This window comes from Zonotrichia albicollis, chromosome 4 (assembly GCF_047830755.1).
Source record: "Zonotrichia albicollis isolate bZonAlb1 chromosome 4, bZonAlb1.hap1, whole genome shotgun sequence".
NCBI classification, from domain to species: domain Eukaryota; kingdom Metazoa; phylum Chordata; class Aves; order Passeriformes; family Passerellidae; genus Zonotrichia; species Zonotrichia albicollis.
The window spans coordinates 20064559-20088725 of NC_133822.1; the positions used below are offsets into that span (position 1 = coordinate 20064559).

The 24167-nt window shown below is 36.7% G+C and overlaps 1 protein-coding gene and 1 long non-coding RNA gene across 3 annotated transcripts in view; one reads left to right on the top strand and one right to left on the bottom strand.

Moving 5' to 3' along the window:
- The window catches only part of LOC141728920 (uncharacterized), a 37588-nt gene extending 27626 nt beyond the window's left edge, over positions 1-9962 (bottom strand). Inside the window, exon 1 of the long non-coding RNA XR_012580171.1 lies at positions 9814-9962. This is a non-coding gene — a long non-coding RNA (uncharacterized LOC141728920). The remainder of the gene's footprint in view (positions 1-9813) is intronic.
- A 10747-nt stretch (positions 9963-20709) lies between these two features.
- The window catches only part of IGF1 (insulin like growth factor 1), a 55096-nt gene continuing 51638 nt past the window's right edge, over positions 20710-24167 (top strand). Inside the window, exons 1-2 of one of the 2 annotated variants that reach the window (XM_074539020.1) lie at positions 20710-21029; positions 23452-23522. Coding sequence is in view for 1 of the 2 variants with exons in the window: in XM_005482721.4 (XP_005482778.1) it covers positions 20967-21029 (63 nt within the window). In the remaining variant the exon portion in view is untranslated. The remainder of the gene's footprint in view (positions 21030-23451; positions 23523-24167) is intronic. The other variant, XM_005482721.4, reaches the window with a different exon arrangement.

Genomic DNA, 24167 nt, shown 5'->3' on the forward strand with positions numbered 1-24167 from the left:
CTTTGTTCTGGGTCCAGCCAGGACAGTGCCGTATTTTGCAGGAGAGGGAATGTCCAGGACCCAGTGGTTATTCCAAACCACCCCAGGTGGGAAAGGGAATATCTTCTGGGGAGGAGGGGCTCCTTCCAGTGGGGTAAAGCATGGCAGAGGGGGCTGTGTGGTAGGCCTGGGAGGGCCAGAGGGAGCCGAGGGGGAGCGTGGCAGCAGGAGCCATCTGGAATTGCCTGTGGATTGGTGTTACCACAGCGAGCAATAACATTTTCTTTTCTTCTACTCTCTGCCACTAGCATTGTTGCTATTTAATAATTTCCTTGCTGCTTCCAGTAGATAGTTCTCACCGCAGCCCATGAGCTTTACCTTTTGTGCCTACAGTTCTCCTCTCCAACCTGCTGCAAGGAGCAAATGAGAGGTGCGTGTCTTGGAGTGCTTTCAGTGGGAAGAATTAAGTTGGAGAACGCTGTTTCTAAACCATGAAGCTTCACAGGTACAGGACTTTACATTTCTCTTTGTTATAAATAATGAGATTTCTGTTGACCCATTTCTCCAGCCTGCCAAGATGTCTCTAAAAGGCAGCACAACCGTTTAGTGTGTTAATTACTCTAATTTTGCATCATCCACAAACTTGCTGTGTGTGCACTCTGCCCCTTCATCCAGATCATAAGGGAAGATGTTAAACAGTTTTAGCTCCACTATCCCAGTCTTGGAGCACCTAAATAATGACTACCCTCCAGTACAGGTTTCCTTTGATCCCAGCAGCTCAGTCAGTCGTCAATCCACCTCACTACGTCATCCAAACTTCACCAGTTTGTCTATGCAGATATTATCAGAGCTATTATAGGAGTGCTGAAAACCTTATAAAAGTCAAAATAAACAATATCAGCTGCTTTTTTTTTCATCCTTCTCAAAGACAAGAATGTTTTTGCTGTCTGCCAGTCCTTGAAAGTTTTGCCCAACTGCCATGACTTTCCAAAGATTTTTTTAGAGCAGCCTTGCAATGACATTGGGTGGCTACCTCAGCACTCTTAAATTATTATTTCCTTGGCAGTGTTACACCACATTTAGAAAACACTATCAAAGTATTCCTGTTGCTAATTTATATGTATATGTGGAAAACAAACCTTGAATTGTGTGACAGCTGTGTTTTCTGATTTATGTTGCACAGGTAAAGAATTTAAATCTACTTCAGGTGATTCTTGCACTAGCTATTCTTGGCAAAGCCAGTAATTGCCTATTCCCCCTGTTGTTCCCAAGATAAGACCATCACCAGAGTTTAAATAAATTATGAAACAAAAGCAAAATAAAGTCTATTTCACTGAATAGGTGTCATTTATCTTAAATTGTCCATGGTGGGAAAGGATTAGCTGTGTAAACAGTTAATGAGAAGAGACCTACTTGGCTACTGCAGGTTAAAGAAGGGAAGGAAATAATTGAATATCAGGTTAGCAGACTCTCTCCTACAAGAGGGTACACTTGGAAGGAATAGCTACTCAAATCTATGATGCTCATTATAACATTGCTGGCCATTATTGGAGATTTCTGTTTGGCATCAAAAAGATGCACTCGCACACTTTATCTATAACAAGGTGTCAAATTCGAGCTAAGAGAATTTTTTTTTTTCACACAAACATGCATGAATTAGCTGCCTAGTACCTAATCCTTAATACCTAATCCTTCCTCATTAGCTTAATACATACATCTGAAAGGCATATGTCCTGTGAGCAAACCCAAATATCTTTTTCTAAGATACTAACAGTAATATCTTCAGCATAACCGATTTCCAATTCTTGCATGTTAAGCCCATGTCACTCTTTCACATACCTCTATATGCATTCATTTTCTGTCTGCTTCTGCAATTGGAGTTCAAAAATTCTTACCCACTCCTGGTCACACCCAAGAAACCAACCAATGATACTCACAGTCTTTTAGGGAAATACATGTTATTTTCCTTGGTTTAATTCTGTTATGCCAGTAATCTAACAAATTGTCCCGCCATTGAGAAAATGGGTCTACATTTGTTAATTATTGCATCTGCATACAAATCAGCTTGCTCTATAAGTTTTACCAGGCCTACATTTTTTTAGAATATCTCAATATAGACTCAGACACACCATCAAGTTGCTTGACAAATTATTGTACAACACATGATCTTTGTTTGCCAGTTCACTCTGCCAGAAACAACGGGAAATTACTGTGACTTAGATCAGTCTGCAATGAAAACAACTAAAACTGAGACTCATTTCTGCTCAGGCTAGAGGCTAAGAAGACCCACTTGGATTTGCAATAGCTCAGCTGACAGAAGACAGCATGTTAACATACGATGACTTGATTTGAAATCCAGGTTGATGGCAGAGGACTGACTACAGTGAACCTTCAGCTGTGCACTGAACATACACGTCTAACATGTCTGTTTGAAAGCCCTGCTTATTTTCATGTCTTCTGGAATATTTTTTGGGGGAGAAGATTTCATCCAAAGTCTTAAGCTAAATGCCAGTTACTAAACTAGTGACCTAGAGTGTCTTCTGAAGCACAGAAGTGTAAGATTGATGATATTAACCATGTATTTAGACACACATATATGAACAGAAATGTACTGATGCTGTTTGGGTTTTGCCTTTTTCTTTTACATGTTCTCTGTACTCTTCACAAGTACATATTTAACTCTGTCACCCATTGTACTAGTAGCTAGTTTTCCCAGTACTTTTCCATGGCCTTTCCTAAGCAGAAGGACAGAACAAATTCCAGAGCTCCAAGCCCTGGGAGGTTCAAGGTACAAAGCCCCAGTGCTATCCTGGTTCTACCTGGGAACAACTACCAAGAACAACTCTTGAAGATCCATCCTCATGGACAAAGTACAACTGGTGCTGAAGGGAGGCTCCAGAGGAGAAGCTTGACCTGCGGGGGGAATTTAATCACTACTTGTCCTCCTAATTGGTGTTTTTTAATCAATTACACTAATTTACTAAAACCTATAAATGTGTCCTCATCCCTGTAGGGGTGGGCTTTGGTGGGCATCTTTCCGTAACTGCCTCTGAAGGCCTTCATTAAATATCCTCTTTTATATTACCTCCTTGCCAAAATTACCTCAGGTTTCATTTCCAGGCTGGGCAAAAAGGCAGCAGTACAGTGGCTATTTATTGATTGAAACTCCCCAAAACATTTCCTGTCCTTCTCACAGTCCCCTTTTCTCCGGATATTCAGTGCAAATCATTATGTCAACAAATTTTGACTTGACAGTGGTTAATGGTTGGACTCAAAGTTCTTAAAGATCTTTTCCAACCCAAAAGATTCTATGGTTATTGAATTTTATTATCTCTGGGATCTTTCTGCATAATAGTATGTGTAGAGAATTCCCCACAATGAAGCATATTCCATGCATGATTGAGATGTTTACTAGCACAATGTAAGCTAACAAACACATAAAATATGCATTTAAATGTTTTAAAGTGGGAAATTGTTGTAAGTTTTAAGATCACTGTTCCCAGTTGAATTAATTTTGAATATTCTTTTACTAATTAGAGGAGATTCTAAAAGTATTAGAGCTCTTAAGTTCTGTTTGGCTAAAATTTCATGCAGTGGTAGGTTAAACCTTTTCAATGATCTCAGGATTAGCCTTAGCTTTCAAAGCTCATACAAAGGAAAGTTCTATAGTCCTTTCATCTGAGATGTTATTTTCTTTAGGATTATGAGATAATGCATCTGGAACAACATTCATTCATCCAGGTTTGTGGTTCAGTTGAAAATCAGTCCAAATTCCTGTAATCACAAGTGACATCTGGCTAAACATGCACTTGGGTCAAGTTTAGACCTCAGCCACTACAAAGGGCTGTGGTTAAGAGACCATGTTCAACTTGACACCTCCCAAACAGTGGAATACACTCTCAGTCCTCACCAACATAACAAGTTAGAGCTACATCTTTTTTTTTTTTTTTTTGTTTTTCGTAGCTCAACATTTTCTTTCAACAGCTTTCAAGATTTTTTTTTTTTTAATAAAAAGATTTTCTGGTGTTTGTATGGTGCTTCCTACAAGAACTTTGGCTAAAAAAATTGTTAAAAACCTACATATGTACCTGATGTCTCTTAGTGTCAATCAAAATATAAAGCAGTATTTCAGAGCACTAACCAGTAGGTCCAATGGCAAGAATCAAGTTACAAAATACAAATAGGGAATTTATGAAATAGAAAAAAATTGAACTAGCTTGAAGGTAGAACACATAGCAGAAAGCCTATAATTAAAAGTCAACCAAAAATTCATCAGTACTTTAATCAAGTTGTAACAAAACTAGGGAACTACTTATCTGCTTGCACCAGGTGTTTCAGATGAGACTTAGTGACAGGACTTGGCTTCTTTGAGTCTCATTACCTATCTTCTGTATGAATGCATACTGGCCTTCTGTCATAATTATTTTCCTTGGCTCTGAATGAGAGACTGAATTTCATCTCATAGTTCCTCCAAGGGCTGGAACTGGTCAGTCTTGCTTACATTTTTAAGAGTTCAGAAAGAAAAATTACTCTTTCTAGTTTAACAACACTGATAAATCTCTTTCTGCATCTTACGTCATGGTAGAACTGACACTTCTAGTCATCTCATTTAGCAATACTAAATTAATACTGTTCTGTTGAGTGAAGGCCACGAGAAAAGTAAAGTAGATTACTATATTGGTCCAGAAAGTATTTGTCCACAATGTTAGACTTCCAGTGAATATCTATTCATGTTATATGGCAGAAGTTACACCCATAGAATTCAATGATTGGGCATTCCTCATAGCAAAAAAAAAAAAAAAAAAATTGTTTAATTAGAAGCAAAGCTTTTTTAAGAAAAGTCTCTTGTAATACCTCATTCCTCATGAAGTTCATTATCCCAAATCTTCAGTATGGTAGAGTGAGTAAATAGCAGTGAAAAGGAGAATTAATGCTAAAGGATGCCAATAACCCAAGAAAGTGCATATCAATAAAAGTGAAGACTAGCACATAGCACAGGAATCAAAAAACTTGTGGTGTACAGCAAATCATATAGAAGTAGAAAAAAGGAAACTATAGGACAAGAAGAAGAGTGTCACAAACCCACTCTAGGAAAAGAAAATTAGATACATATTTTATTTAGGATTTGCTGGGGGGTGGGGGGATTGTAACATGTGATTCAGCTTGACTTTGGACAACTCCTAAGCTATTTCTGCACTTTTCTGCTTCTAAAAGTCTGTTTTTCTTTTGAACATGTATATTTTTTATTCCTTGTATGCTCTCTACTGCTACTACTCTTTTTTAAGTGGTCCCTCTTTGCTATTGTATTTACAGGTCCATCCTACTCCTCCCCAGGGCACTTTTTAAACTGCCTCCTTTTCCCTTTGGCTCCAAACTGAAAGTAACACCTACACTGTTGATGGCTTGGTCATGGTCTCATAATTACCCCCAGCTGTTTGTCCAGGAGGCTTTCTTTCTGGAATTATAAGTTGTTTGTATATTTTTCTATTGGTCAGACATGGAAAAGCCTGTAATCTGAAATAACTGCATAGTAATTCATGTATTAACCAGGTCATTTTCTGTTTACATATAATTTCCTTTCAGCATTCTCTTACTTTCTCAAAGATAAGCCTCAAGTTCAACACTTTTTTTCATTAAGCATTTCCTAAAGGTTTTTCTGGGATTTGGTCCAGCACCCATTTATAACAGCTTTCAGTATATTAATATATGGTAATTCTGGAAATAGAGTTTCACGTGGAATAAAGACTGCCCAGGCAGTGTCATTGAGAATCACAACTTTTTCCTCCCCTAAACTGCAGCTCGAGTTCCTTGTATTGCTGGATGCAAATCAAACAGGTTTGTGAATTAAGTATTTCCAGAATTTTATCTAATAGTCTTTGGAGTGATTCAGTCTACCATGTGGCATAAATGTATAGAGTGATGTGGGGTAGAATGCTTTAAATTGAAATGATACAGAAGTACATAACTTGAGTGAGTTAAAACTCTTCCTGGTAAAAATCAGTAGTTTACACAGAGTTAAATACCAGCCATCCAACATTAAGGCTATGAACACATTCTTTAGCTCAAATTCTCTATCTTTTCTTGTCAGTATGATTAAAGGCTCAGATTCAATGTAACTGATGTCTAAGGAACTTTAATTTTCCTTTGATAAACTGACAAAAAAGTAATTTCTTTAATCTTAATCCAAAGGGCACAATGTTACAATGGACTCCTTGTGATTTTCACCAAAACATGTGAAAATCTCCTCATACCTCCAGAGCCCTTTACTAGAAGCCACTACAACATTCTGCCAGATACAGGGCTACAGGCAGTGGATTAGTCTGGAACAATTAGCTATCAACACCTGGTAGTTGTTTCTGTGGTGTGAGAGAGGTATATGAATAATTTCCTATAAAGGTAAAATAATAATTGATTCAGAATCAATCTACGTAGAGCAGAGAGAATATGAAGTAAGTAGAAGAGCCCAAGGCTCTGCACATTAAGGATGTGTTCTCCTAATTGGTTTTGGGGGAGTGTGAGGGAGTAGAGGAAGCATTTGAATTTTGGGTTCTACTAATTGCACCCTTTTTCCTCAAAGTCCTGTCACAGTTGTCTGTACAGACACACAGACAGTATTAAAATATTTTGTGCAGAGTAGGACTATACTGCTGCAACCATTATAAGGGATCTGAAGTCTATAGCAGAAGTGAAAAATGGAGTTTGTAATGTACCAGTGCTATAACATGGAACCGCCTTTCTACCCCTGTTCTGTTTCTTCTCCATAAATGCATACATACTACTGAAGTGTTCATACCCACATTTTCTGTGGATATGTAAATGGCACATGCAACATCTGTATTTTAATTTGTTGCCTCTTATATTTTGTGCATTGCTCCATTTAAGAGAAATATAACATGACACAAGTTGGTCTCAAAGGAATTCATCATGTCTGTACCGTCACTGGAATGAAATGTCTTTCTCCTATCCCTTGTTCCCATTTTCATTCAAATTGGACGGAAGAAACAGTCCTAGCAGATTCAGCTTGTCAGCTATATTACTGGTAAAAATCTGTTTGGAAACCAGATTCCTCCACATGAAAATGTGTGTGTTAATTAGCCCCTTTTGTGTCAGCCTGCTTCTGAGCCAAGTCTGAAGAGTCATTTGAGGGCACCGAATGTCTGTTCTGAAGAGAGGCTTACGCGATTGAGAGTGTCATGACCACTTGAAAAACTTTCTTCAAGGATGAGAACTTTTCTGTTGGCAACATGTTATCAGGAACATCTAGTCCAGCACCATCAAGGATTTTTCTGTTTATTTTAAAAACATGCAGACACTACAACTCCCTTTGGTTCTAGCGATACAGGGAATTGAGGGCAGAAGAAAAAATGCTCAGAGAGATTGATCTAATGAACTAAATGCAATTTATCATGAATAAATGCCTGGATTTAAGTGCCACAAGTTTACCTATCCACTCTTGCTCCATCTGCAATTATTTTAATCACAGACCAAAGCCAAGAAACACAGCTATGACTTATGAATTTCAGTCCCTATTAAGAAAACTGGCAAAGGATAAACTGAGGGGTGTTGGTCAGGCTATTACCAGCAGAAAGAGTAAAGTGCAAGGGTATCTGCATGATGTGTGCCCATTTTTATTAAAAGCCTGTACTCATATACATTCTCTTTTTGGCTTTTGTGGCAAATAAGGACCAATATTTCCCAAACCTTCCTGACTTCACTGGCTGATATAGGGTCCCAATCCTCCAGACTGAACTGGAGTGAACAAGGCAAAATGAACCAATTTCCTAACAAACCCAGCAAGTTTCTTCATTCCCTTCCCCCACACTGAGCCCATGCACTCACTTTATCTTTCCCACAACTCGTGTCTCAAAGAAGCTCAAGGGTTATTTTTTTTTCTCCTAACCACCCTAAACTGCATTTCTGCAAGGACACTACTTCCTTCCATTCTCAGCAATTTCAGAGGCTGCCAGAGGCTGCCCCTCTTCCCAGAAGTCACTCACAAAGTCAACAAGCAGTTTACCCTCTAACTGTTTTGATGTTGGCCTGCCTTCCAGCAATTCTCAGTTGGCACATAGTCTCCTGCAGACTATAATCAGCTTGGCACATGTTAAAACACCCATGCCAGGGCCATGGCCAGAACGAGTCAAGTCAACTGCTGTGTTGCAGTTACAGCTTGCCTTGTTGCAGTTTCAGCAACACACTCAAGACCAGACTCTCTGACTGCCCACATTGTCTAGCGCTTCACATCTCCTTTATGTGAAACTGAGAGCATTGCAGCATTAATGTCAAGAAATAAACCTTAAGAGAATTTTCCTCCAGCATGTTCTGAATTCCTTACACAGCTTGGATGATCTGCATTCCTGCCAGCCCACCCCAGTACTCCAAAACATCACGGCTAACACAGCACTGCCCATCCTGCCCTCATCTCATGTCAGACTCATTAACCCCTGTAGCTCTTCCTAAGATTTGTCCTTTCCAAAACCGTGCTGAACAGACCAAACTCACTGGCAGGCATTTTTTTCCCTTTGGAGAGAAGGTGTGACCACGACATCTGGGACAAGCAAGAGGAAGTGGAGTACATCATTCCCTGGGAGGGGAAATTCAGGGAATCAGATATCCAGGTCTACAGTCATGAGGATGCAGTGGGACATGTCTCCTGTCTACATGGCCACTGTTTCCTATGCAGGACATTCTATTCACAGCCATATGCAGAAAATGTGATAGCAGATATTTTTTAATGAACACTCAGTGGAGAATTCAACAGCCTGCATGACAGAGAAGGCTAATGGCACTCAAATTTTGCCCATTGTTCTTTCAAAAAAACATACAGTTGTAAGGGGATGAAATTTTTTCTCAAATACTTTGGAGAAAAACAACCTTGTCACTGCATGACTGGTATTTCAATTTTCTGGTTTTCCCTGAACTGCAAAATTTGCTAACACTATAAAAACATCAAAATAAGGCAGCCCATCAAGGGCATAAACATGATATAGTGCTTCTAAAAAAAAAGTCAGTGCTTAATCTGACTGTGATTAATATGGGTAGCCTTTTTATATAGATTCTCTCTGTATTAGAAAAAATAATTTTATGCCTTTTGGGGAAGAGTGTTTGTATTTAACAACTGAGAAAAAAAGGCCTGTCTTTCATGTTTTACAACTCTTTTATCCATGTAAGGCTAATAAAATCATCTTAAATTGTAAAACAGAAGGGGAATTGAGAAACAGAAGTGACTTTTACATTTGACCAAAAGAAAAAAAATGGTTTTGCTGTTTGCAAAGACACTATTACTTTGGCCTAATGGCCAATATATGTTAATACAGATGGTATATCTCCCTTACCTTGCAAGAGCAGTATCTACCAAGGTCAAGGTCTTCCCTGTATTTGTATCAACAGTGGCAATCCATGCACTTTGCACAGCATTTTGAAGATCTCTATAGTCCTGAGTGATCCTTATAGCACTCTCCACACTACCAGTTCACCTGCTTCACAGGCAATACCTTTGTTTTTGACTAAATTGGAGGAAATCTCAGCAGATGCGTGGCACCTGTTCCTTGTAGCTAAATTCCTTGTAGTCACCTCATTGGGGATGCTGACAAAGCAGGGCAAGAATGACCAGTGCCAGGGAAAAATAATGCTGCTTTCCTTCTGGGCAGCAGAATCAGCTGCCCTGGAGCCTCCTGCTCCCTTCCTCGCTGTTCTTCAATGCCCTGACCAGTAACACAGTCACAGAAAGGCCAGTGGCAATGCTGAAGGGCAGCAATGAGAAGGCTCCTTTAGGAAAAGCAGGGTGATGGATCCCTGAGTGTGTAGAGCAAAGAAAGGAGGAAGCATCCTTACAAGAGCTGACTGCATGCCAAGGACATCCTGTGAACGGGAATGGCACGGCTGAAAGTCCTGTGGTCACCTCATGTTGTCACCTCATGTGGTCACACGTTCATTGTGGTCATGTATAGGTCCTTTCCCTGAGATATCTTCATTGCAGAGATGATCTGGAGAAATGTAGAAAAGTACAGAACTGTGGGAATCTAGAACCCATTGTGAACTTCCTTCCTTTATTTGTCCTGGAGCAGAAATGTTTCTGGGCCATCTTACCTGTTCCTATTTTATGCAGGAATGAAAAGTCCTAGAAGAAGGTATTTCTTGCAGTACACTGTAATAAATAAATATAATTTCCAGCTACTACTGTAGCATAGACTGACATGTATAATGCTTCCCCACCTCCAAATTTGCAGATTCTTTTCTTTCCTGGAGATATATTCTTTAAGATAAATGTTTATTTAACATTAGTAACAAGCCTGGACATGTCTATTTATTATAAGTTTAGTAAAATGGACCCTTCTTATTGATGAGGCATTAAATGTCAAGTTTATCTTGGATGACACTTGGAAATGTAAGCAATTAATAAATAAATGTGTCTTTTTTTGTTGATATAGGTCACTTTAATATTACAGTTTATCAAAAGTCAGTCATTTAATGGTATACTTGAATCTGTGTGTGGTTTGCTTTCTTTTTTCTCCTTTGATACTTCTGGTATTAGCTCAAATTTACTGTAAAAGATCTGTTTGACAATGAAAGAAGGAGTTGCCAGCCATGCCAATTATAGTGATTTTGTGGTGTGGGACTTGAGGCCACTGGGAACTAAAGATCCATGCCAGAAAAAAAAAAAAAAAAAACCAAGATTTTCTAGGCTTCTATGTTTCTTTCACAATTGTATTCACATATCCAATTCAAGATATAGCTCGGTAGTACGTTATCTAAAGAAAGAGATTAGGTTCACATCAGGACTTTTCTGACTACTTGATATTAAGCAGGGATATAGAAGATTTTTTTTTTTTTTTTGCCTAGAAAAGTAACATCTGGAACAAATAGAGTCTTTAACTGATTATCATTAACACAATTGTGTTGTGTTCTCAAAAAGCTATTAAAAAGTGTTAACATGGTTACATCATAAACTTCAGCTGGTTCTTATAACACAAGATCAACTAATGCCAGACATGTACACATATGGATATTTAAAATACTGTATTGTAAGACAAGATTCTGAGAACATTTTCATTAATATTAGGATTACTTACCAGTTCAAGCAGTTGTTTTGAGGCAGATTTCACTACCCATATAACTCTGAATTTAAGCTCACATGTAAATGTGCTAACAGTTCTGTGGGTAGTAAGGAACTATGAATGAAGAGAAAATCCTTTTTTTTCCTTTTTGTCAAACCATTCTGTCTCACCTGTTATTCAAACAATGCCTTTTAAAAAGTGGTACACATGACAAAAAAAACCAAAGACAGACTTCATTAGATGTAATTATGTCAGAATGTTAAAAAAATCTTCCCATGTAAAGCCCAAGTGGACCATGACAGCTCTTTTCTCACTACGCACAGCTTGGTGTACCAGTGCAAGACAGGAAGGAAAACAAAAATTAAAAAACCAGCCATCTGCAACTACAAGGATAATATGGGAAAACTAGTACCTGTCATTAACACCTGCTTTTGGCTTTGAGAGAATAAAAGTGTTGGTTAAGCCTTTTTTTTTTAGGAGACAAACCTCCTTGACAGAACTTCCCAGCTGTTTCATGAGCACACCCTGATCAGTTTGTCAGATATAACAGTGAGATAGCCAAAGGCCATGTGCTTGCTGAGCTGTGAAAGCATTCCATGTGTTTGGAATGAAGGTTGCTCTAGACTCCTCAGCTCACCTGAAGGCCAAGAAAACCCAGTAGTAGTTAGCAAATAGAATTAATTAGTACTCAGTGCTTCTGGATCACATTGGATGTTTTTGATGTGCCAGGTCATGAAATGGTTGCCTCCAGGAAGACTGAGAAACACAAAAATTCAGGAGGCTGTTTCTCAGGCAATCTTTAGCCAGTGAGTTTCCTGTGACTGCATAAGGACAATGAAACTGAGAAGGAATTCTGAGTTCCCCAGTGAGATGTGCATTTTGAGGCTCCAGGCATGACCTGACCACGTTGTGAGACTTTCCCAAAAAGGTGATATCCAAAAATTATCCTAAAAAGGGGGTGACTGGGTTGTCTGCACAGTGAAGTGTAAGCACAGGCCCCAAACTCAACACTGTTGGTAAGTATGGAACTGAACAAAATACTGGTTTTCCAGTGTTTGGGCACTACATGCCCTGTGCACCCACAGAGAAGCAATAATAATTTTACTAAATAGTAATGAGATACCATTTTCATGGCAGGAGGAGTAAACTGTGAAGAAAAAAATGAGTTGCATGCTCAAAGACCAAGAAATTATATGCCTGGCTATTCAGAAGGATGTTTTGCAAGGCTGAAAAGTGGTCTTGGAGATGCCAAATATGTGCTCATTCAGGTAGCCTTGAGTCCATATTTTTTGTCCTATTACTGAGCTACAGAGTATTTCCAAAAACATTCAATTTTCATTCAGGAAAGAAGTGGAATGCACAGTGAGCAGCTGATGAAAGGGTTCAGGTGCAACTGTATCTCATTCCTATCATATCCTGCACTTTATTTTTCAACCATAAAATCCTATTATTTAATATAGAGTGAAAGGGATGTTATTTTTATGCAGTAACAAGGCTATGGATTCTTATGATGAAAGAAATACTGGCAAAATAGGCAAATGTTTTTCCAGTAATGAACTGAACAGTAAATTTACACCTATTGCAATATGACTGGAATCATATATAGCTGTCACAACACAAAGTAGACAGAAAAGCACATAGCATACTCTTTGTTTCCCTGTAAACAACGTTTCTGGAATAAGAGTAGAAAAAAACGATAAAAACTATCAGTAAATATTAGAATAAAAGGAACAATGCACCTATCAGTATAATATCATCTTCTATGAAGAGGATCAAAAATATATCTGGAATTTTAAAAAACCAACTGATTCCAAGCCAATATGTTCCAATCTTGCTAAAGTCCACGGTTCAATTATTAGTACTGAATTTTAAGGTTTCTAATACTAGATAGAAATATTCTAAGCATACATGACACAAAGCTTCAAACAAAACTCAGTGTGCCTGTTAAAATTTGGGGGAGTTTTGACAGGTTAATTCTGTACCTGCAGTCCTTATGGCAGCTCACATAAAAATTGCCTTCACCCCTATGTAGTTATGAAGAATGAAATACCATGTTTCCTTCTGCAACCAGCACAAAACCACATCAACACTGAATCCTTCTCTGCCTTATTAGCTGAAATGTGATCTTGTGTTCACAGCTGATCTGGCTCAGACTTGTGATTCTGAATGACCTCGTCCCATACAGATCCCCTGCAATGACTATAGCCACATAAAAAAGGTCTGTTAAAATATGAATCATTCACCAAAAGACAGCAAAGTATAAAAAATTCCCAAAGAAATACAAGCATTGCAAAATATAGGTGGATATTATGCTTGCATGTACTCTTTTATGTCAAAAGGAAAAAAGAATGAAAATAGAAACTTATAAAGAATGAGAAATTTTAAAATCAAATACTAAGCAAAGATATTTGCTCCACTGATAAAATCTGCTACACAGCCTGCTAGGCTTTTCAAATCTCAAAGTGTTTTGAAACATTGATGATGTGTGATGATCTCACAACTGCACCAATATTCAGTTCTTTACCATTATGCTAATGCTCTTGCCCATAAAAAGAGTTTTCAAAAAGTAACTTTTTTTTAAGGAAGCCATATTAATCTTTAGATGATGTAGAAAATAACCTATGTAAGAAAAAAAAAGTAAGAAAAATAAAGATTTAGAAAACTGAAATAGGAGAGCTGTAAAGTAGACATAGAAACAGGAAAGTCCTGTTTAAACAGATAACACAGAATACAAAGTAAATGTGCTCACCCTTCTCTTAATCTTTTGTGAGGAAAGCTAAAATTCCAAACAATATTTCTCTTCATCATTTAAACTTCTAGCCCATGATACTCCTCACAGGACTTGCCCTTCTTTAACAAAGTTAAAACATGTGTTCTTACTTTCTTCTTATTTTATCATATTAGAAAACCCTTATATTCATGTTTTTTTATTTTGTTGCTTTTTTTTTTAATCTAAAATTCTACATAACCCTGAAGGAAAAGAGGTTGAGCTATCACAGAAAGCGTGCATAGGATTCAAAATGGTCTTGCCAATCTTAAAGAGTGGTTATCACCTACTAGCACCAAGAGAAGTCCAGTTAGCTCTGCAGGTGCTCATTGCCACTGAAAAGCACCCCAGCCAGCAACCTTGGCAGAAAAGGATTTTTTCCTGCACAAAGGCAGGTTCAGAGCCTCAAAAAAATGTTATGCTCATGAATCCATTTGTAGAACCAGGACCTTATTCTATAAACCAGTCATGAGTCCATATTTAGACTAAGGATTAGTTAATAAATGCTTCCCTTACATCCCTAATATCCCAGGCATTGATGTCTTCCACTTCTTGGGATGCAGCTCCCTTTCCAGTTACATTTCACTGTCTTTGGAGATTTTACTCCTCTCTTACTTAAGTTTAAATAACAGCCTTGCTTTTTTAGGCAGCATAGTAGTGAGGCATAAAATTTTATCTTACCTGATTGTACTTGTATTGTACAGCAATCATTCCAGAAAAAGTTTTGTGAAGTAGGTCTTCGACAAGAACACTTGTGAATGGTGCAATAGAAAAAAAATAAGAAAATAAGTAAAAGGAAGCATCTGTTGGGAATTCTTCCAGCTGTGCTTAACACATTTGGAAGACAGAGACACAATATGTGCAAGGATAACACAGTAGCTTGTCACTTCCTATAAACATGCAGAGGTGTTCTTTCAGCCATGATAATGTTTTCCAAAAAATACATAATATGGCTTGCTCTACTTTCCCTCCATGGGTCTCAAAGTACCCAAAGTAACTATTATTCCTATCTCACAGAGAAAAATATGGAACTGGTTGGAGAAATTACTCAAGTGGCTCAGGTCATTCAAAGGTAGAAATTATAATAACAGCCAAGTTCAATGTAACCATATTTAAGATCTGTTAGAGATCAAAAGTGCATTTTTGTTAGTTTTAATTCATTTACATACAGGCTGCCCTGAAGCCCAGAACCACAAGTTTTCAAAATTGGTCTCAGTGGCCTAAGCTACCACTGCCTTTCAGAAAATCTAAAACCACATCCAGTGACAAAATAACAAAGCACAGCAGATAAAAATAAAGGGTGCAAAATACATCAAGCTTACTAAACAGATATTGCTCAGAACCACAAAATCCATGCACAGGTTAAGATCAATCTGCTCTAGTTCAACGTACTTCATATTTTAAGATAAAAATAGGGGAAGGAAATCAGAATTGGTGGTTTGATCAGACAATTCTGTTCAAAATGACAGTGAAGTCTGTCATAGAGAAGCACTCATGAATCAGAGTTGATATAGATTTTATTTGGAGGAACTTTGTCTTTCTGTGGGCTCTTTTTGGTACTTAAATTATTCAGTAGTTTCTTGATGAAAGCATAGTTGACCAAAATCTAAGAATCAGAATTTGATTAGGTTGTTTATGGGTCTTGGTTAATTTTTTTCCATTAGCTTTTTAATGGTTTTTTCAAAATAAACCAGACTATCAGTATATAAATAAGCCAAACTAGAGGTGACTGATTTATCTGTAACTTCTATTTGATGAAAATATACAGAAAAATGTCAGTGACAGAGCTCAGTATTTGAGCATACAGAACATATTGGCTTCAGTCCACAAAACATTGTATAAATTTAATGGGATAAGCCCCTTCTGAGTAGTAAATCATGGGAGTGAAGAGAAATGAGCTCACAAGAAATAGTCCTAAAACATACAATAAGCACCAGATTAATTGCAAATTAAATAAATTTTAAATGGTCAAAGCAGATGTTCCTTTTTTTGTTTAGAGACATCTTATTTTATCTCCACATAGAGTTTGCTTTTAAGTAGAATAAGGAGTAGTTTCTGAAGTATCTAACTCATGCAATGCTCTTCAGGCCAAGATACAATAGATGGACATTTTTGTAATTTTCTTACATTGTTTGCTTTTTATGGACATACACAACCTGCTTGTAATAAAATTTACAGTATTCAGTGCTCTCTACAGCTTTTCCTAAGTCAGCAATTAAAAAAAAGCACATAGGCATTGGCATTCATGTGTCTAATCTACAGAGAAAGCAAAGTACCATTAAACATATGTGCTAGACCCTATTCTATAAAAATCTGCGAGCACAGATTTAGCCTTGATGCTAATGATGATCCAGGAAAAAAATTAATATGTCTCTACATTCCACCTAAATGTGGAAGAAACAGTCTTGGAAATTAAGGGAATATCTAAGGTTATGCATTCTTCTTTCTGTGATAGAGGCATTTAAATGAATCATAGAAATCACCTTTCATACACATATATGTTAATGGTTGCCCATCCCAATTCACATTTATTTTACCTTTTTGCTATGAATGCAAGGATAGAGCTTATGCAGTCATATGTCCTAAATTTCTCTCTTTCCTAATTCTGACTTTTTGCTGCTTTTAGGAATAGGAAAGTAAGCAAATTTTTTGAGCAAAGATGACCTATTCAGGAATTAATATTGGGAAAGTGAGAGCAAGACTACAAACAGCTAAAACTGGGAATTTCCAGTTTAATGGAAAATGCTGGTATTTTGATTATTCTGAATCAGAACAAACTATTTCAAAATTTCCCACAAAGCAGAAATTTAAAAAAAAAACTTTAAAAAATGTTTCCAGAAATGTTGAAACACATATTTTGATCTTTTTAGTTTTGTTTAGTTAATATTTTGATATTTTGTATTTTTTTACAGTCATAAGTATAGCTCATCTCATGACACAATTAATGCGTAGCTTCCATAATATAGTATAATTTTTCAGAATTTAATTGTTCAAATTGTAAACAATTATAACCAACAACAGTTAATCTATATTTTATTTGAGTAGGAAAATAGGATCATTATTTGGCTTTCTATTACTCATAGCACATTTGTTTCAGAAACAATGAAAACGTCGTGTTCATATAAAGATATCAAAACAGTTACTTGAATTAATGCTGTACATTAAAATTTTGAAGTCATTTTATCTTACTAATCACAGCATTTTCACCATACATCATCAGTTTACAAGTCCATGGATTAATTTTGAGTTCTTACTAACACCATTTTTTTTACCACTGCTACCTATCAGCCATAGGCAGCCATTTCTCACAAATCCAACCTGCTCTTGAAACACTCATGTTTTTCTTATCAGCAAATAGAAAGGATTTCAATTTATGTGATTCTCCCTAAAACTAAATTATGAAGCTTGCACTCTCCCTGTTTTGCCCAAATGAGAAACTGTTCTTCATGGTCCTTCTTTCTCCTTGGCGTCTCTTAAATACTGACAAAGCAATGACAGCTCAGTATGCATGCCCTCATCCTTCCCATCAAATTTGTCACTTGTATTTCATCTAGTGATGATGCTGCTTGGGTCACCATTACAAAAGGTGTCTGAGCCTTTTTTTAAAAAAAAACTTCTTTAGCTCATATCAACTAGCAAAATTTTTTTTTGACTTCTGAACTTTTAATTTGATGAAAGGAATTTTCCACCATACATTTGATTAATCACTGACTTCAAAACAGAATCCCATATTAATAAAATACTCCCCTTCACCTCTTCCTGCAAAGACAAATTTGTCTCTGCCATTTTATATTATGAAGAACAGCTGTCTGCCAGCCACTGGGTTTATTTGCCTTCTTCCATCCTTTCCTAAACCATGCCCTATCACCCTCTCAGTGATATCTGTTATGGTGGTGATATCTATTACAGTGGTTCTTTCTACTAGAGTGGTTCTTTCTTGGTTTTCTATAGGAGAACTTGTAATCCCAGTGTAAAAAAACAGACAACAGCTACAACTAATTGCATTTGGTAAGAGAGATCTAACGGAGAAGAATGCACAACAAAGGCACACTGGTTCGGGTGTTTTTAGACATTGTGGCAATGTTCCTAACTTTTAAGAAAGGATTTGGGTCGGGACAATATATTAATTAGGATTTTTGTATCTGCTATCTTCTATAAAACAGAGTTGTCCCTGGAAAAACTGACACATGAGATCTATCGCATTAGAGCATGTTAGTGAAATCATTGGAGTATTAAAGTACAAAATATGAGGGTCAGGACACATAAATACACATAAATACCGGATTCCATCTCTCACACATTTCATATGTCTTTGTGGCTACTATAATAGTAAAGGTTATACTTAAGAAGCCAAACACAGATATATGTGCTATTGCCTTTTAATGTAGAATAGCTACACATATTCCAATTAGAAAACTTTTTTCATCTGTCCATCTTTTGTAAATATTTTGAAAACTGCCATAAACTCTGTCATTTACAGGTGCATTTTATCTAAAGGAACATATACAATTACATAAGCTTCCAGTCACATAGTACTTTATTCTAAGTGGTTTAAAAAGTTATATTATATTTAACAAGGGATAAATTAACCAATCTCCAATAGTAACTGACTGCATACTGACTAGGATACTATCACCAGCATAGAAGCATTATTTAGGAAACTAGTGATCCCCAGAACCCCAGATCAGTACATGCTGAGGGATTTTTAATTTGCTCTTAAAAATAAAGGTCTTTGTCAAGAAAAGTACAGCACTAAGACCAAAAATCCCTAATGGAAACCTTTCTTGAATCTCCTTTTTTCCTGCCTTTTCAATACCACTTTAAAACAAGAACCAAAAGAAAGAAGTGAGGAGGGACAGATCCTTTGGCTGGTCAGGTGCGTTGAGAATGCAGAATACAGCATTACCAGTTGTTTAGAGACCCCTCTGATTCTCTGATTACCCTGAGAGCCCAAAGCTGAACTTTCTATTGCTTGCTGCTGTCATGGCCAAGAGAGGCCTGCTGAAACCTTGGAGAAATCAAACAGTGAAGAGTGAGGAGTGTTTGAAGCCTGGGCAGCAGGGAGGTTATGGAGGAGCGTATTCCTTCTCTTATTTAGGAAGGAAAAGGCAGAAGTGTGTGCACTCATCTGTAGTGCTGCAAAAAGCAAAAAAAAAAAAAAAAAAAAAAAAAAAGGTAAAGATTATAAAGATTATCAGAGCTTTCTAATTTGTCATCCCACATTCTTCTCTAAGGCTAGTGGAATGAGTGATACACGTCCAGCGAGTTGCAGCAGGCTTCATCAAGGTATGTTCAGAATGGTGCCACCACTCAGTGACCTCTGAAGTGCAGAGGGGAGGATAAAACAGAGCAGAACATTAAAACACAGCACCTGCAGTACAAATATGTATCAGAATACCTGAAATATTAGTATTACCTGAACCAAGCAAAATTACCTCCAAGCCCCCTGTGCTTCTGCCATTATGGTACATTAGAAGAAATCCCTTCCAAAGATTAATCAGCTTAGCTAACCATACACTGTTTAAAACTGCACAGAGCAGAGTATCAGCCATTCATAGAGGATACAAAAAACTAAATGCGTCCTTTCTGCCTGGCAAGCACCCTATAGTTCAAGGTGGATCTGAAAACTGACAACAGATCTGGGCCAACATGGTCTCAATTGTTATTTTCAATAATAAAGTACAGCTAACACCTCAGCATGCAACCCTCACTTAGTGGAAGCAGACAGGGACAAAATGCGATGTTCTGGAAGAGCTTTTATGGAAATCATGCACTGCTTGTGACATGTGTTTGGTCTCTGGAGCTGCAGCCTTGTCTAGCCCTCTACTTTTAAATGCCATCTTCCAAACTCCGAGGGTAACAAGTATAAACTGCGTCTATAAAACAACATCCTAACTTTATTCTCAATAGCTAAGTATTGAAATGCAAGCATACATTATAAATAGAAAAACAGCTGGCTTGGAGCACATTGCAAGCCACTAACACAGTTGAGGGATTTGAATGACATCATAACCCGTGAGAGCATGTTGCTGGCCAGCTGGTGTTATTTATAATATACTCATAATTGAGGAAAAATAAAAAGGCAGAAGTTAGGTATTGCAGAACTAATAAAGTTGAATTCTCTCTTTCTCAGTGTCATTTAAATTGTTATCAAGAGAAATTTGAAAATTACTACTAAAAAGGAGGGGGGGGGAGGCTTATCACTTTATAATTACAACAGCAGATGTAAATGTCATGGAAGCCCCCCAAACTCAGCTACTTGTATTACTCTATTCATAGTACTGTAAGTTCTAGGAAATTACATTATTTCTCCTGTGTGGTTGTTGAAACATCACAAAGCTATTTTGCCCTATTTACAAGTAGTTCTCAACAATTCTGTTATTTTTAGCAAATTACAAACTGCTGTTTTAGGGTTAATCACGGAGAGAGTTGGAGGTTTTAATTGGTAGTCAGCATATTGGTGTGCCAAGTATAATAACATAAAGATACATTAAGGGAAAAGTAGATAACTGCCTGCCTGCCTTTTTTTACTAAATAAATAAAATACCTATGCTGTAATGCATAAATAAAATGTGTGTTTACATATATACACAAAGGTATGCATATATACAAACACTACCTATCCATATTTAAGTTTTCATATATTTGAAATGCAGACACACAAAGGCAAACACACGCACACAGCTACCTGAAAGTTAACCAGAATACATTTTCTTATTTTTCATGGCAGCACAAACTCTTTTTGTGTGCTAACCCCTCAGTCACTAATTCACATTCTTTTAAAGGGGAAAAAATATGCTTCTGTGCTCTAGTTTTAAAATGCAAAGGTATGATGTTATTTGTCACCATGCCCAAAAAAGTCCTTACTCGGTAACTTTGCCAGAAGAGGGAGAGAGAGAGAGGCAAATGCTCCCCCAGCTGTTTCCTGTCTACAGTGTCTGTGTAATGTAGATAAATGTGAGGATTTTCTCTAAATCCCTCTTCTGTTTGCTAAATCTCACTGTCACTGCTAAAATCAGAGCAGATAGAGCCTGCGCAATGGAATAAAGTCCTCAATATTGAAATGTGACATTGCTCTCAACATCTCACATCTCTCTGGATTTCTTTTTTCTCATCATTACTGCTAACAAATTCATTTCCAGACTTTGCACTTTCAAGAAGCAATGGAAAAAATCAACAGTCTTTCAACACAATTAGTTAAGTGCTGCTTGTGTGATTTCTTGAAGGTAAATCTTTATTACTATTTTAAATAATTTTTAGTTTTATTTTGCTGTGTATTGTCTGCTGCTGGCTTGAGGAGTATTGTGCACTTTTCAATAACATTATTTTAGAACTGAGAATTATTTATAAATTGCTGAACATGCAATTTTATGTGATCTGGAAAATGGCTGTATGTAATAGTTGTAATTACATAGATAACTGTAAGGGTAAAGTATTGCAAATACCTGTCTTAAATTTCACTTCTATTCAGAGAACTTTGTAATATTTCAGTTATGTCATTATTAAAAGGTCCACTTACATCATTGTCTATATTGTTAATGAATGCTTCTAAAAACATGAACTTTTAGCTATTTTCTGCAGGTGCAGGGTTTTATAGGAAAAAAGGTACTATTCACATGTTAAGTTTCTGCAGTTTTATTATACACAATTATAGAGAAAACGTTCATGCTTTCACAAGGAAACTTTTAAGGGATGTTGTCACTGCAGCAATTTTCTGGCAGCATCGTGGCATTTACTTGGTTTTTGCTTTCATAAATTAAAAGTAAATGAGAAGTTCAGTTTGTTTTCTACATTAGAAACCAGCTGCGACTCTTGCTGACCTTGCATATTTGTACAGATTAAGCAATTGTACATAAAGAAAATGGAAATTCCTTTACATGTTCATCTCCAAGTTTTCCCTTCTAGGGAGGGCTTTCTCAGGAAAGTTTGCATGTGAAGTTTGATGTTATGACCCTGTAATTTCTGCACAATAATATAAACTGTCTTAAGGTAAATTTGACTTCAGTAGGTGCATTGACCTCTGTTTCTGTCAGTTGGCTCTAGTCCAACTTTCCATTATCTGCAAATTTATATCCGTCGAGAACTTTTTTTCCCTTTAGTATTTTGCAAGGATATTTATGGAGTTGAAAGAATTATCTTATTTTAATTGCTTAGGGCCTAATATTTTTTTAAAGTTGCTCTTACACTTAAAACACACTTATCTCATTCCTTAATGACCTAATTACAGATCTGAAATTGCAAGGGATGAAATCATTCCCTTAATGTATAAATGGGCATCCTTTCCAATATACTTGAAAGAAGAAGGGTTGGAGGTTTTTTTAAGTATTGAGCAAGGCTCTAAGAGACATAAAAGTAATGTGCTAGTTCCTCAGCTGTGCATCCTGCCAAGCTTCCTTGGAATCAATGGAACATATTGATTTAGGTTAGCATGTAGCCCAGATTCTCTGCTCAAAGTTAACAGTATTTAAGCCTTGATCCACTCCAGAGTATATATGCTTTATTTATATAACAATTACCAGTGAATACTGATATTTCATAATAATTGCACATTTCTACTATGGCTTGATAATCAGGCCCAGCCCCTCTGGAATAAAATGTAATTTTGAAGATATAACTCTTGATTTCTTGCTGTAGCATACAGTCTACAAAAAAATGTTGCCTCCTGCACGATACTTACAATTCTTGCAGATGTTCTTACATGTTACTGAAATGACCAAGCATGTGAAGAATTCTTATGCACAACTTGTGTCAAGTGATAATTTGTTAAAAGAAGGGGACTTACATAGAGGAATTAATAAGTGACTGAAATGCAGAGTGTTCATATATGACATTCCTTTGTAGTGCTACTCTTCTGGACTACTAAAAGAGCAATGTAGCAAAAGCTGGCTATTTTACTGAAAAAAAGAGGAAATTCCAGCTGTGAAAATATGGTCAGTCATTCTGTGCAAGTAAAAGAAGTGCTTAACCAAGCTCATCTTGAACCTGTATTCAATTTCTTAACGTAATTAGATGCTTCGACAAACCCCACCCACACGCCAATGCGTTTTCTTTTAAGCTCTCAACTTTCTAGTCAGATTGGGGATAATGTAAGTACCCTGCTTGATTGTAGAGAACCTGCAGCAATATTGGATTACAACTCTGTATTTTCTTAAGAATATTCCCCTCAGATATAAAGGGGTACTTGGATTTTATCACAGGCATATTGAATCAATTAATGTTGTGTTTAATTAAAATGATGAAGTAAAGTTAAAGTTTTAAACTGTGTTTTGGAATTTGCTTTAATGAAACAGTACTTGATTTATCAAACAATTTATTGAACCTCAGAAACATGTGAGCCTGTTTTCTTTTCTGCAAAGTTTTTACTTGTTTGAAAGTTCTTGACTGTTGTTAAATTTGGAGATAAAGTTAGAAATTCTCTGTGGTTTATACTGTGCAGCCTTTTTTGGCTTCCACTAAAGGAAAAACAGTAGATAATCTGTTTTGTCGTAGTTCAGTGCTGATATTTATCTGAAAATGCAAGCCAGCTGAGAAGTCTTTAAAAATAAAAAATTGTTAAATGTCTAAAATTTATGTTTATTTCTGGACCAAATGTTATACGAGAACAAATTGTTAAATACATAATGTTCTTGTATTTGTAATGTCTTTCAGCTTTCTGAGGCAGTGTGCTAAACAGCTTTCTGCTTTACCTCCTCAGAACTAGGAACCATCTTAAACTGCAGGTGCATCACATTTATCTTACAAATTCAAAAATATGGCAAAGGAAAAAAGAAATTTATGTTAAGATATGGAATCATTGCAGGAAATAGTGCCTCATGTAATCATCATTCATTTACAATCTGATCTTTCTCCATCTGCCATTGAAGTCATGACCATACATTTGAGCTTGGTGGGGTTTGCATGGCAAAGTTGGCTAAAGACACTTGTGAATGGGAAAATATTTTTTTTTATGATATATCACGGGATTTAAAATTATTCATTATTTTTACAGTGGAAATAAGAGACTCATCCAGCAAGGCACTAAGATCTCTTGCCAAGAAAATAAGAATTCTTAAAAATTATTGACTAAAAAAGGCTCAATATCACACTGGATCAGATCCCAATTGATCAGAAAATAGATAACTACATCTTTTTTTCAAAAGTTCAGTGAAGAAATATCAAAGATTAAGTGGCCCCTGAACCCCTGAAAGAAACTTTAGGGAAGATGAATCATTTTACTTTCAATTACTTTGCCCTAGACTGCTAACACAAAGCAGTTTTAAGCCAAGTTTAACTGTATGTGGAAGACAGATTTGTAACTTCTTACCTGACTGCAATGCTAATGTTAACCTTAAAAGAGAATGAAATTAAATGCAGATTTACACCTT